The sequence below is a fragment of the Myotis yumanensis genome, unplaced genomic scaffold (genome assembly GCF_028538775.1).
Source record: "Myotis yumanensis isolate MYYU_CA2020_CCGP unplaced genomic scaffold, mMyoYum1.0.hap1 SCAF_7, whole genome shotgun sequence".
Lineage (NCBI taxonomy): Eukaryota > Metazoa > Chordata > Mammalia > Chiroptera > Vespertilionidae > Myotis > Myotis yumanensis.
This window is the reverse complement of record NW_027223758.1, coordinates 58,459,912-58,475,085: the sequence shown is the minus strand read 5'-3', so window position 1 is coordinate 58,475,085 and position 15,174 is coordinate 58,459,912. Positions and strand designations below refer to the sequence as shown.

Sequence of the window (15,174 nt, the reverse complement as noted above, 5' to 3'; positions counted from 1 at the left end):
GCTTTACCTGAGCATGCTAGTATTTACAGTGTCAAAGTTGTGCAGGTCGTATATAATATTTTGTATGTCCAGACATTTTATTTCTAGTCTTATCTCAATTCTCTTGCCTTAAAATGGGAGGATTTGGTCTAGATTATAAAGAACATGAATTTGAAAAATATATTTCAATATTACATATTTTTAAAAGGAGATAGATTTCCACAAGTTGGATGAATCAACACATTCAAATTCCCAATGAAGTTTTTCTTCTGCTGAGTTTGCTGTCCATTTCTTCTGCTGTGGTAGCATTTGTAAGCAGTGCACTGATTTTCTACATTTTCTTCCCTCTGAGTATCCTCAAATATCTCCATTCATTTATTAATTCAGTCAGTAAGGTATTTAGTCAACTAAAATAGGATAGGGGTAGAAAGATGTATATGAATTGGTTCTTGCCTTCCTAGAGCCTGAAATCTAAAAGAGAAAATGGGGCCCTTAGGAAAGCACTGAAGGAATACCTTAAATATAAGGTATACATGATGACTCTTTCCCCGCAGGCAAAGTGCTTTCAGAGCTTGAAGAGGCAGATCACCCCCAGATGGAATAAACAAAGAAGGCTTCATGGAGGGAAGGCTTGAATGGGCCTTAAAAGATGAGTAGGATTCTGAGGGCTTTCCACTAAAAGCCTCGGGACCAAGAAGATACCAGGTATAGTCTGGGAATCACAAACATCCATGTGATTTATAGAAAGGAACTTGGTCTGATGTATTTTGGAAAGAGAGATTGGAGCCAGCTTTGGAGGACCTTGAATGTTTGAAGTCAAGGGCTTTATTGCTAAGTGAGAAGAAACCATGGCATATTTATGAGTAGCTCATCCTAGTGCATGGGGGAGCCAGGCAGAAGCTAGAGACAGGAATGTAGCTTAGAATATGAGATAATTGCAATAATACAAACTGGAGGCAGATCCAGACCTGTTGTGGAAGTTAAAAAAAGTAAAGAGAGAGAGTGAGAGAGAGAGAGAGAGAGAGAGAGAGAGGAGATGCAAGACACTTTCGTTTATCTATTAAACTAACATTTAATGAGCACCTGCTGTATGTTGGTGTTTCCTAAACACCCATCATTTACATACCACCATCATGATGTTTGCCATATCCACTTTTGTTGGCACTGGTTTTTACTTAATACTTTTCTAAAAATAGACTCACTTTTAATTTAAACATTTTTTAAGAATCTTCATGTCACTTCCATTTACCTTGCCTCCAATAGAAGTTAACTTAAAAATAAGAACAAAGAAAGCAAAACAAGTTGCTCACTTAGGTAGATGCTTAAAAGGGAGGAAAGGCTAGAAGAGGTATTAAAAACATATCATCAAGAAATAGATTTTTTTACTTTGACTAAACTAAATGGAATGAAAGAATTGAAATGGGAATAATATTCTCACTATGCCATTCAATGCCACAATACTAGGATACCTTGCCCTGAACCAGCTAGTGTGCTGGGAATGCAAAGGTGAATTTCACCCTCTGTTCCCAGAGAGCTCAGTTGAGTAGGAAAGTAGGAATTACACAAGTGAACACTGCATAGCGCAAGAAGGAAAATCTAGTGTGCTGTGGACATTCTAGGATACGATTGGCCAATTGAGAGCTTGAGGCATTCCTTTTAGACTTCTCCCTCAGCTCATTATCACTTGGAAATTAAATTCAAGTCCCAGGGTTTAATTTAATTCCCACTCCATGTGTGGGCTGCTTCCTTATCTCTAGTTGCTGAGAACAAGCATAACAACCTACCTTTATTTTCTGAGAAAACAAAACTAAGGGCAGAGATTTCTTAGGCTGAGCAGAAATGTTAAAATATGGTAGTAAATACCCAACATAGGTAGAAATATTGCCACACATGTGGATCCAAGAGGCTGTGGGTCAGGTGTCAGATCCTTCTCCCCGGTCAGAGCTACACCCTGTGATGAATCAACCTCTTTGCCCAACCCAAAATTAATGATAGCTGGGAGCATGGAGGCCACTATTCCCAGGCAACCAACTCCTAAGTTCTTTCATGTGCTTAGCTTTTATAGTTTTCAGAGATTATAAAGCTCATTATTGATGGACAGCATCAGGAACTTTCCCAGGAAATGGGGATATGAAAATGAGTGAGACTGTCTGTGCCCTCTAGAATCTCTCAGGGTCTACTGAGAGAGATGTGTATATAAGGAAATCAAATACAGGCATTTCTAGTGGCTGATTGAAGTATGAATAATGAGCTCTGTGAGAACACACGAGTGGTTGTTAACTCTGCCTACTGATACAACAAAGGCATCACCAAAAAAGTGACAATGGAGTTTGGGCTTTGAAGGAAAAGTATGAGTTTAGAATAGTGAGTGGAGGAAGGAAGATGTGCATTCCAGAAAGAATCACAGATGTAAGAAATAGAGAGTCTAATTCTCTCTATTTAGCTAGACCAACATCAACATCACTAGGGGATTTGTTGGAAATGCAGATTCTTGGAAACCACCTCAGAAACCCTTAGAATGGCTTAGGATGGGGTCCAGCAACCTGTGTCTTAACAAGCCCTCCAGCTGATTCTTATGCACACACAGGCCTGAGAACCATTGTTGTAGTTAATTGATGGTATCAAGTGAGAGAAAAGCTAGATAAACAAAATTTTATATTTTTCATAATAAAGAGATACTAGATAGATGTAGATTTGCCACCCCCACTCCAACTTTTTCACAATTGCTTTACTAGATTATATAGATACTAGAGGCCCAGTGCACAAAATTCGTGCACTAGTAGGCTCCCTAGCGGCTTCCAGCTGCCAGCCAGGTAATGCCTCTCTTTCCCTGGCTGCCTCCTGCCACCGCCACTGGCCGGGACCTCCTGCCCCACCCCTTGGTCAAACTCCCAGACGAACTCCTGGTCAAGGGGACAATTTGCCTACTATGCTTTTATTATATAGGATGAAAAGGGATAAAGTATATTGCCAAAGTAAAGATAATGAAAGTAGAATAAAAGTGGAAAAATAATGAAACCATTACTGTTTTGTCATAAATTTTCCAATAAACTTCCTGGTATTCAAAGCATAAGTGGAAAGTATTCATTTTACAAGAGTTACAGAACTGGCAAGATTAAATGGCAGTCGTTAAACACACAGCCTTGCTAATATTAAGACTAGAGGGGGATATCCCCCATGATGCCTCATTGACAAGACACTCTTTGTGGAATAGATAACATCCAACAATAGCATCCATGCAAGCATGAATACCTGTTTCTTAGAATTCCTTTCGACAGGCCAGTGGTTTAATATGAAAGAGAAGTTGAGTGAAAGGAACCTTAATAATGAAGTCAGGTTTGTAGCTCTCAGATGATCTGACTTCCATTTGGATAGTATCATCAAAGATGAAAGCAGAGTAGCATTAAAAAAGCCCAAGGAGAGATGGAATACTTGCACTAGAACAGGCACTGCACATTGCCCCAAGAACTTCATCTGTGAAGAATGTGCTTCCCTAATCCTCCTGTATTTCACTCCTTAACTTTTGCACCTTTTAGAACTGTTTTTTCAAAGGCTTTTTATTTGGGGCAACATATACCACAAAATCTAGTGCTTGCTTGATTAGATTTTGATGTATTATTTTCTGATTGTTTCACATTTATGTGGGTTTTTTCTTCAACTAGTTTGTAAATTAGGTGAAGCCTCTCATTTCCATGTTTCCTTTAGCACAGATAAATTTTAAAAGGAGGCTATATTTGTACCTCCTCTTGCAGGAGAAATAAGAATTTGCTCAGTGAAGAGAAGTCAGTATTTGAGAGAGCAGGAAGCACAAACAACATGGCATATGGGGAAGAATACAGAGGCCAGTATTGCTGGTGTAAGGGGTGGGGTGACAGGAGACAAGGCTCTCTTGAAGATGGGGAGCAGAACATGAAGATCTCTGCTCTGGGTCATATTCAAAGGTTTAGATTATATCATAAATGTATGGGGAGTCTGGGAAGAATTTAAAGCTAAAAATGGCACAGATAGCAAAGCTCACATTACAAATCATACTGTTAGCACTGTGAAAACACTGCCGAGTGTGTGTGTGTATGTGTGTGTGTGTGTTAGAGGTGGTGAAACAAAGTCATTAAGGCTTAGTGATTAAGAGCTTGCCAGGTTCAAAATTTACTAACTGTATGATTTCAGACAAGTTATTTAATCTTTAGTAGTCTGTTTTCTTATCCAGAGAATAGTCCTTACCATACATTGTTTGAAGTGGTCAACATGTGCCTGGCATATAGATGCTCAAAGATTTTGTAATTATTATGGTTACTAGAGGCAGAGGGACCATGCCTTTTTTATTCACATAGTTTTTATTGGTCTTTGTTTTTCCAACCAAGTCCAGATGAGAAATAATGAGTGGAGCCAAGAACTTGGAATAGCGTGAACAGAAGCAGGAGATCCATGACATTATTCCTAATCAGCTCTGGGAATAGAGCTGAGATTGGATACACGGAATTTGTCATTGCACCAGTCTCATTCCCAGTGACACTCAGCAGCTCCCCCCCTTCCCCCCCCCCCCCCGATCCAATGTGGAAGGAGAGAAGGATGGTGGCATCTGTCCTTGGTTTGACATAGTCCAGAAAAGATGAGGCAGAAGGATCATAGAGCAGGGAGCTGAGGATGATAACAAAGAATGTTTGGTGTGATGTGTCTCCTAGGCTGGAAGGGAAGGAAGGAAGACAAGATGGGCTAATGGAACTGAAGAAGAGGGAGGAGTTGAGGAGCCAGAGAATGGAAGGAGTATCATGAGAGCTACTTGAGAGCAGTGGACATAGGAGTAAGGGAATGAGAAAATTTGAGATATAGGAAGTTGAGGGTGGGATATTAAGAATCTGCAATTCTCTTTACAGTACTCAGTGCATGTAAACAATAGTTATTTAATAAACAAATGTTGACATAAGTTCATATGTATTGATTTGCTTTGACTTCATATCCAGTACATTTAAAGACTATATTGACTGCTATCCTCTAGGCTATCAAAACTAAATGACTTTAACCTAAGGACAATGAATGTCATTATGTTTTCCTCTCTATCATAGCAGAAAGTTTAGTGGTGAAGGATTTGTTTGTTTAAAATTTAAGATTAGATATAGAAGTCTAGTGGGGAATGAGAGATTGGTTCTAATATTAACAAAGCTATTTAGGTAAAGAGTGAAAAATAGAACCTTTAACAATTATGTGAAAATGGAAGCAGAAGAACGAAGTGATACTTGAGGAATTGCAAATCTAATTCCCATCGACAGCAGCCATTGCCACGGCCAGGTAAGGACAAACTCACCAATGGAAAAACACTCCACAGGGCATTGAAAATGGCTGGCTGCCCAACTGGCATGGCTCAGTGGTTGAGCATCGACCTATGAACCAGGAGTGTCATGGTTTGATTCCCAGTCAGGGTACATGCCCGGGTTATGGATTGATCCCCAGTGTGGGGTGTGCAGGAGGCAGCTGATCAATGATTCTCTCTTATCATGACGTTTCTATCTCTCTCTCCCTCTCCCTTTCTCTCTGAAATAAATAAAAAAATATATTTTAAAAATTTTTTTAAAAATGGCTGGCTGCAGGACTGCCCTTTCTCTCACCCCCTGTATGCTATCTGACCACTTCTCTCTCATGGGTGCATGTAGGCACTGGTAATAGTTTAGAAAGAGGGAATGTAAAATCTGAATCAGTTTGAGTAATTTATTGGATCAATAAATATTTAACCTGGAAAAGAACTATATAAAGACACCTTAGCAAATTCTGATGGGGCTGCTTCTGAGATGGACTCACATTTGGCCTCTGTGGGACATAGAGCACTTTGGCAATTGCCCCAGCTGGGCAGGAGGGCCCCTTGGATGAGTATGCGTTTGTGGGCCTACAATGGTTCTGCCACAGACAACTACAGGTTCTCAGCTCTGGACAGGAAACTGGGCCTGACTAGACCTAAAAAATTGTTGGGCAGCTTCCCTCTGTTTCTTTCCCTGGGGCGACATGGAGACTGGATCTGCTTCCCTCTGCATGTTTGCTTCTCTCCTCCATTACACACACTCCTCTGCAGGGCCCTGTTTCTGCTGCCCCACATTTTCAAATAGCTCTGGCTTCTCATGGTGCCAACACTGACCCTTTCCTCTACTTGACCTTGTAGATAAGAACACCAGGGTTCATTGACTCCAGGGACATTTCCATTTAAGTTTCCAGGAGCCACCATCTGATTAGCTCAGCTAAGCCTCTGCATGGATGCCCCTGAGTTGGGTCTTCAAATCTAGTTCAGTCAGCTCAGAGGATGTGGTGATTGGCTTCAGTGTTCCTAGCCAGGATGTTGTCAGCAGATGCTGTGGTTAGGGGAAACAATTCCCCAAAGCAGGTGTCAGCTGAACAGCTACCACAATAGGGACGCACTATAGGCACTCAGTAAATTTGTATAGCAAATTTGGTAAGAAAAACAGCAGCATTTAAAAGAAGGGAATTTACCCTTTTTCAAAAGGCGAAGGAAAAAACAAACAACAACTCATAGACATAGACAACAGTTTGGTGATTACCAGAGGGAAAGGGGTGGGAAATGGTAGAAGAGGGTAAAGGGGGAAGAAATGGTTACGGAAGGAGGCTTGACTTTGGGTAGTGAACACACAATACAATATACAGATGATGTGTTATAGAATGGTACACCTTAAACCGACATACTTTTATTAACCAATATTATCCCAATAAATCCAATAAAAAAATTTAAAAATAAAGAACCTGGACTTGTCAACAACCACAGAAGACCAATAATTAACTCTTTTAGTCACTTGAACTAAACATAACTAATAATCAGTAAGACACTCCTTAAATTTTATTTTAAAAAATACAAATTTTAAAAAGAAGAGAATTTATGTGAGGAAAACATTTAATTCAGGTAAAACAAAAAACATAAAAACCAACTATATAGTCTGGCTGTGAAGCAAGTTGTCCAGAATGTGCCAGAACATGTTCACAAGACTATTCAGCTAGTTATGAGAGATATAGACAAAAATAACTCAGCTTTCATTAGAGGCTATTTTAGCTTATTTTTTTCAAGTTGTATTGTTGTGTTGTTTTGATTGCCATTGTGTTTGCATTTTTTCATTTTCTATTATGGCTATCTTTATATCTCATTAATTTTATTATATCCTCACTAGAGGCCCAGTGCATGAATTTGTGCACGGGTGGGGTCCGGCTGGTTCCCCCCCATGGGGTCCAATCAGGCCAGGCCAGTGGGAGGGAGGAGCCATGAGTGGTTGGCTAGCTGGCCCTGGCCCTGGCCCTGCCCCCAATTGGGAGGGCCGATCAGGGGCAGGGATGGCTAGGGGGAGGGGCCATGGCCAGCTGGGGGAGGGGCTGCAAGAGGTTGGCCAGATGGCCCCACCCCTGATCAGGGTGGGGGGGGCCGATCGGGGTCTGCCCCCCCTGATCGGGCTGGTTGGCCGGCCGCAGTGGGCATGATAGCAACTGGTCATTCCGGTCGTTCCGGTGTTCTGGTCCCTTGGCTTTTATATATATAGATTCCTTTATTCCTGTTTCTCCTAGATTAGTCAATGGCTTGCATGTTTTTCTAAACTAACTTTTTTTTTTTAGTAGACATTGAGGGAATTTACATTCCCCTCTTTCAAAACTATCACCAGTGCCAAATGCACCCATGAGTAGAAACCTTTTTGCTCTTCTGTGTGAAAATTCTGCAGACATCTGTTTTACCCCCATAAGAAAGGGTATCCACATGCTCACGGTACCCCCCCTTAAGAGCTATTTGCCATGTCTGGTCTAGGTGACCACATTCTCTCAGCAACTCCCAGGAATCCATCTGTGGGCACTCTCCTAATCAGACACTCTCCTAGAAATCGAAAGGGGAACGATTCCATGGGGAGCACATCTCCAAGGTCACATAGAGTTAGGACAGCCACCTTTCCACTTGTCTCAATTCAAAATAATATCAAGAGGTTTTAAAATGTACTGCCTCATTTATCTCCACATAAAAATCCCCTCCTAAGTCTTATGATATTTTACTCAACCAGCAATAGGTATACACCAATACTCATGACTTACTAACCATTTCTCAAAGAACACCATCTTTCACCTTTTTATGCTCAAAAACAGAAATGAAACCACTCTTTTAAAGCTTTTATATGAAAACAAAGGCAATTGTAATTCTACTACCTACTGTGACCAAATTGGAGGAGGTTTTGGATGTTGTTGGGGGTTTTTTGTTGGTTATTTGTGTGTGTGGGGGGGGGGGGGGGGGGGGTTGTACAATACCGTATCTTTTGAAAGGGAAATGCTCCAAAGGCATTTATTTACAGGAGCTGACTCAGATTGATTGAAGGAGGTATGCACAAACAAAATCTAACTGCAGATGATTATGATTGTAATTAATATTAAAGAGAAGCCAGAATACATTCCACGTATAGAAAATGGCTTACCATTGTACTTTGAGCAATATAACCAGTGTATTTCAGAATGTGCTTATTCAAAGGTGCTCTAATGGTACTTACATGACTTTAAGTATACAACACCTGTAAACCTTCAAGTAGGAAAGCTTGGAAAAGTGAAAGAAAATGGCATTCAGCTATCCATTGCAGCTACAAATTCAGAAGGTCAGAAAATATCTGAAAAGTGGGCCTTTGGCCAGTGTCAACCTACACTCTCACCTCTGTTAAGTTTTCTGTTTATTTGTTACTTTAAAGTGGCATGGCTTTGTGTTTTAGTAATATATTAATTAGAACCATTCCCTTATTTTTAAATTATTTTTATTTAAAATCATAAATGTCCTATACATTCATATGATTCTTCATTCTCAATCTTTATAGAATGGAGATTTATTATTAATAGAGGAAAAATTGCTAATAAAATCTGCATCCATGTTACATAGAATTTTCTTCTGGAAAAAGTGTCGTGTGTTTAAACTGTGGTAGCAACACACATGTATGAGCAAGTAGCCTGAGACAGGCACAGCACCAGCTGGCCATCCTCTCTTCTGGTCTTCTCCCATGAACTGCCCAAGCAAGAAGTAACTGCTTCTTTAGATCTTCTTGGCCTCTCCCCACACCTAAATCTAGGCTCTAGCTACAGCCAAAAAAAATATTTATAGAGGTATGGCCATATCACTGTCTGGTTTCAATCACTCTCATGGAGTGCCTCCACATGCGTTCCGGGACACTAACAAAGGCTCTCCAGGATTTGGTCCTCACTACCCATCTTACATGTGAATAGGTCCAGATGAAATGTCAGAAAACAAAATACCAGTGGCAGAGACAAAGATAAAGGTCTGTTTCCTCCCACATAAACAAGATGCAGAGGTACGCATCCAGGGATGAACTGATCCTCCACTGTGGCCAGGTGCTTTACCCTGTGCTGCTCCAACTACTACTACTTCTGCCTCATGTACCAGATCGCTCACTGCTCAGCCAGCCCTCAGGTCTGCATTCCAGCCAGGGAAAGGGATATCAGAGACACTTTCCAGAAATTGCACATGCCATTTCCAATTATATTTCATTAGTCGGAATTAGTCACCTATGCACATCTAGGGAGACTGGAAAACAAAGTCATTATTCTGGGATTACCTTATACTCTTCAATAAGGGAATGCTTTCTTTCTCTTTAGTTGACTATTATAACCTGGCATTGGCAGGTCTCCTGGAGGGAAACCAAAGAAGCCTCCTGACCCTGAAAAGATTTATTCTTCCTGAGATTTCTTCTTCCTGATGCCTCCCCAAACCAGAACCCTGTTCTCCTGGATGGGGTTCCCCACATTGTTCTTTCTAAAGCTAGTCATGATAGCCTGGCTGTCAGTCCTCATTGAGTGAGAGAGTGGAGCCCTCCACATGGCTCTTCTCTCTGCATATAAAGAAAAATCAAGAACAGCAGCTCTAAATAAAGACATGCACAGAAATCAAAATGAAATAAGGACTTGCCAGCTTTGCAACACTGCTTTTCCACTGTCAGCATCTTCTAATATGTGGTCTGTTTGTTTTTTTTTCTTGGTCTAATAAATTATCTACCTTGAGAATTTCCTTTACCTTGCTGGATTTTTGCTTTGGTCATCATCTGTACAGGTGTGGGAAGTCTGTTAAAACCAGGCACATCTTGCCTGGTTGGCGTGGCTTCGTGGTGGAGTTTCAACCTATGAGCCAGGAGGTCAGGGTAGGATTCCCAGTCAGGGCTTGCTCCCCAGTATGGGAAGTGCAGGAGGTGTCTGATGGATGTTTCTCTCTCATCATTGATGCTTTATCTCTCCCTCTAAAACTCAGAGCTCATCTCAGGATATCCAATATACTCAACAAATTTTCCAATCCCAAAATCAGGACATGTTGTCTGATAGTAAAATTAAACTTAGGAGAACAACAAAACATAATTTTAAAGTCATGGTAGACACACTAAAAAAGAGAGAGGATCATCATAGAAACCATTATGAAGGCATATTTACCTACAGTCCCCACCCATACTCAAAGGGGAAAGTATGAAAGGCAATTTCCCTTTCTATTTTCAGAAATCTTTACAGCGACTTAAAATCTAATTCAAGGGCTAGCAGCTTCCTTATCCAAGAATGCAGAAGATAATAAGAATTGCTTTTCGTATTTTTTTTCCTGATGAGATCATGTCTCTCTGAGCACCTCGCAAGCCCTTTGGCCTGTAGGGACTGCAGTGGGCATGCCCTGGTCTGTAGCAGCAAACACTGGGCCCTGCACAGGAGAGATGCCCAGTTACACCACAGGCTGGAGCAAATGATGGCCATGGATGCCACTGACAAACATTAACTAGGAAGGGGAGGGGGAGAATTGGCAGGAAGAAATGTGCTGGAAAGGGAGTTTAAGAGTAAGACCTCACTTTGCAGGTGGAGGTGCTCCTCCTTCTCTCAGTCTTCATTTTCCTCTTTCATGTGTAATCATAAGACTAATTATGTGAGTATAATCCTACTAGGTTGTTATTTTTGCTTTTTTTATTTTTAAATCCGTATTTAAAAGGCAAAAATGTCCGCAGCAGGACCTGTTTCATATAGACTTCCTCATACAATGGATTTTTTCATCTAAATTAGTTTGTGCCACAGTTTTGCTAAAAACGTGTATTTAACCTTCTGATATCCCTTTTTCCACACCTATTCTTGGAGTCATCACTTAATACAAAGCAGTTCCAAGGTATTTTATGCTTAAGTTTCCTTTTTCATGAGTCTCTCCTCAATGGGCAAGTTTTGATTTACAGGTTCTTCCTAATCCACAGGTATTATCTATAATAATAAAGGGGTGATATGCTAATTAAACTGGATGTCCTTCTGGATGAAGCCAGGGCTGGAGGAAAGCCCAGGTCCTGGGTGCCAGAGGGAAGCTGGTGCCAGCACCGGGGAAAGGAAGATGTACTCTTGCACTAATTTTGTGCATCAGGCCTCTAGTGAGTCCTGATTTCCTTTTCTCCTTTTCAGATGTCAATTTCTTTCTCTCCTTCAAACAGATTGTCCTCTATTTGCCAATCATATAGTCAGGAGGCCAGGCAAATCCTTCAAACTTTTACTCTAAGGCAGATGGAACTTACAGAGGTGGGATAGTCTTTGATGGGTTGTGAAGAGTTGCGGGGTGACACAAAAACCAATCACCTGTCTCCCTCTTGCCTCACTCGGAAAACCACTGGTACCTGGAATTCTTGTAAGATGGTCCCTTCCTTCCTTGGCTTGGCCCATCCCTTGTCACACAATTATCTTTCCATTCAATAGATGTCACTTGAATCACAGTACAGACCACTCTGAGAAACTTTGTGTTAATACATTAATTGATTGAATAAATATTTTACTGAGTTCCCACCATCAGCCAAGTACTTTTTGGGGTGCTGGGAGGGTAAAACTAGGGTTGTCAATAGGAACTTGGTCAGTGACTGGAGAACACACTCTGTTAGAGTCAGAAAATCCTCTGCCTGGGGCAACAGCAGCCCCTGTTACTAACGCCACGGGGAAGGCCTGGGCTCAGAGTGAATGAGCTCCCACAGTGGATCTGCAGGAGTGGCTTCTCACAGAGGCTGAGCTGACCCTTAGCCCAGGTGTTTCATGTCCTCGGGAACATTTCAAGGACCTCCCCTTTAGCCATCTTGCCATCGTCTGTGAACATTTAACCAGAAACCTTTAAGCCAGGAAGAACAGGTGCTATGTTATTCAAGCTAACCAACTCAAGCTTAGTCCTTCTTCAACTGCTCTAGGTTTGTTGACCCTCTAATGACAGAAATACAGGGGCGGATTGTCTCTACAGCTCTGGTTTATTTGCCAGACTGTTATTTTTATCAACTCTGATTACCATGGTGGGGGAGGGGTGCCTGTGTGGTGTCATTGTTACTACAGAATTCTAATGGGAAAGCATGTGATGGAAGATAGAAAGCTATATCCTCAAGTTATAAGGTGCCAGTATACTCCTTTATTTATTCCTTTCTTTTTATTCTCATTTATGGAATGTTTACTCTATGTGTCTACATGGCTGGCCTGGTGCTAGGGAGAGGGATGTAAAGGTGCCTAAAAGGTAGGCAGGTCTGCAAGGAACTGAAGCTACCCAGGAAAGCCAGAGAAAATTCCACTGGTGCTGAGAGAGTAGCTGGTGGGGAAGCACAGAGGGGAACTAGTCCTGTCTGCAAAGGGGGATCAGCAAAGGCTTCCCAGAGCAAATGAGCCTTCGGTGAGTTAGATTTCCCATTCACATACAGTTAAGGATAAAGCCAGAGAAGCAAGGGGAAGATACAGCCAGTTATTGGAATCTTGGAGGAAGGGGAAAAGGGGTCCTCTTTCCAAATAATTTTAAAACACTTCAGCATTTCTATAGTTTCCTGTTCCAGGTTTACTAGCTTTCACCCCTACAGTCTCCCCATATCTGGTTGGAGTTGTCTTTCCCGCCTTACAGAGACGATGGAGTTTCTCCAACGATGCAGTGCAACTGCTTTCAGGGGCAGTGATGAGTTCTTCTGACACAAAACAAACACAGTAGCGGACAGCACCACAAGACAAAGCAATATCTATTTACCAAAGGACCTGTTAACCATTTCCCCCCTCCTGTTCATCCCCCAGGTCTTGGCGGGAGACGGGTCTGGAACCTGACCACGGGGTGTCCATGACCCCCGCGGTTGCGCCCCATCAGCAATGAAAGGGTTATCCGGCAGCCGCAGCCATCACCACGGAGTCACCTGCGATTCCGCCTGTGACTCGCACCACTCGGACCGCAAGCCATACCTGCTGAGCCCAGTGGAGCACCACCCGGCTGACCACCCTTACTACACGCAGCGCAACTCCTTCCAGGCCGAGTGCGTGGGCCCGTTCAGCGACCCGCTGGCCAGCAGCACCTTCCCGCGCAGGCACTACAACTCGCAGCAGGAGCTGAAGGACGAGTGCGCCCTTGTGCCCCGCACCCTGGCCACCAAGGCCAATCGCCTCCCCCCCAACCTCCTGGACCAGTTTGAGAGGCAGCTGCCGCTCAGCCGGGATGGGTACCACACGCTGCAGTACAAGCGCACAGCCCTGGAGCACCGCAGCGACAGCCCGGGCCGCATCCGCCACCTGGTCCACTCGGTCCAGAAGCTCTTCACCAAGTCGCACTCCTTGGAGGGACCATCCAAAGGCAGCGTCAACGGGGGCAAAGCCAGCCCCGACGAAACACAGACCGTGAGGTATGGCAAGCGCAGCAAGAGCAAGGAGAGGCGCCCCGAGCCCAAGGCCCGGCCCAACACCTCCCCCAACACCTCGCCGGGCTGGTGGAGCTCCGACGACAACCTGGACAGCGACATGTGCATCTACCACTCTCCGTCGGGCGTGATGACCATGGGCAGGTGCCCTGACCGCTCGGCCTCGCAGTACTTCATGGAGACCTACAACACCATCAGTGAGCAGGCGGTCAAGGCCTCCCGGAGTAACAACGATGTCAAGTGCTCCACCTGTGCCCACCTGCCCGTCAACCTGGACGCGCCGCTCCTGAAGAAGAGCGCCTGGTCGTCCACGCTGACAGTGAGCCGCGCCCGGGAGGTCTACCAGAAGGCCTCGGTGAACGTGGACCAGGCCATGGTGAAGTCTGAGTCGTGTCAGCAAGAACGTTCCTGCCAGTACCTTCAGGTACCATTTCTGTCGGGTGGTGGATGTTCAGAAATTATACCTGCTAATTGTGTGGTGTCTTCTCCTGGGTCTAGTATTGGCTCTCCTATGAATTTTTCTGCATGAAAAAAAATTTGTTTAACATTTCTCTGGCTAAGTGCTCCTATCAGGAAATAAACTTGCTACCATCTTCATCTAGGTATCTTGAGTTACTAGATATCAAAGTGCTTTGAAAAGCACACCCACATAGAGGCAAGGAGTTATTAATGTTTTGTGTTCTTTTGTCTGAAGGATCGTGGGATAGAGAGGAGAGGAAAGGGAAGTCTACACAGAATGTTAAAATAAATCCACCTTTTTACAAAAGTCAACAATGACCTTTGGAATTTTGGAAAGAGTTTAATTATATCTATCTAGAGTTGTTGTTCTTTTCTGTTTTTTGTTTTATTTTTAGTTGTAAAATTCTGCCTGGAGTTATTAGTTTGGGGGAATTGATCTGTCTTAACCATTGTAATTGTCACACCAATACCAACACTAACCACACTCCCACCTGAGCCCCCGCTGCCCAGAGCACAGGGAATGGGGGTAATGCCCTGAGCACTGGGAAGGTGGAGCTGGAGCCAGTTAGGGGACCTGACAAGCACAGCTGCAGAGAGTAGGACAGCAGAGAGGAGGAGGACAAGGGGAAGCATCCACACAATAAAATGCAATTAGTGTCAGCGTGTAAATCCCACACACATACAGACCCACCACAGGCTGCTCCTCCTCTGCCACAACCTCCTCATGTTTTCCCGCTGCCCTCCAGTCACTTAAACTAGATTTCACCTGGATAAAAAGAATAGGGAAAGAGTATTTCCCTTTCCTACAATCTTCCTCTAGTGTTGTCATTTTTCCTACGACACAACCCTTCATAACAATGGCCCTCATATCCTTCCTTGTTACAGTGTCTTTTTTCCTCTTTCTCCTACTATCCCCATCTCTTTAAAAAGTTCTTACTGTACTATAATCATTTCCCACTCTAATCTTAAGAAGAAATGCAAGAAAAAGTCTCCCACTGAGAAGTTTATCATCTTGCTCTCTTCCTGACAAAACTGGCTCCTTTGGACATGCGTCTACAAACCCTGAGAATATTCCAGGCTG

At 43.0% G+C, this 15,174-nt stretch overlaps 1 protein-coding gene across 4 annotated transcripts in view; it reads left to right on the top strand.

Annotated features, from left to right (window-relative positions):
* Positions 1-15,174, top strand: part of DLGAP1 (DLG associated protein 1) — a 626,931-nt gene that overhangs the window by 379,160 nt on the left and 232,597 nt on the right. For all 4 annotated transcript variants that reach the window (XM_070420578.1, XM_070420579.1, XM_070420581.1 and 1 more), the window contains exon 4: positions 13,024-14,058. In XM_070420578.1, the coding sequence (XP_070276679.1) occupies positions 13,096-14,058 (963 nt within the window). In that variant the 5' untranslated portion in view covers positions 13,024-13,095. The remainder of the gene's footprint in view (positions 1-13,023; positions 14,059-15,174) is intronic.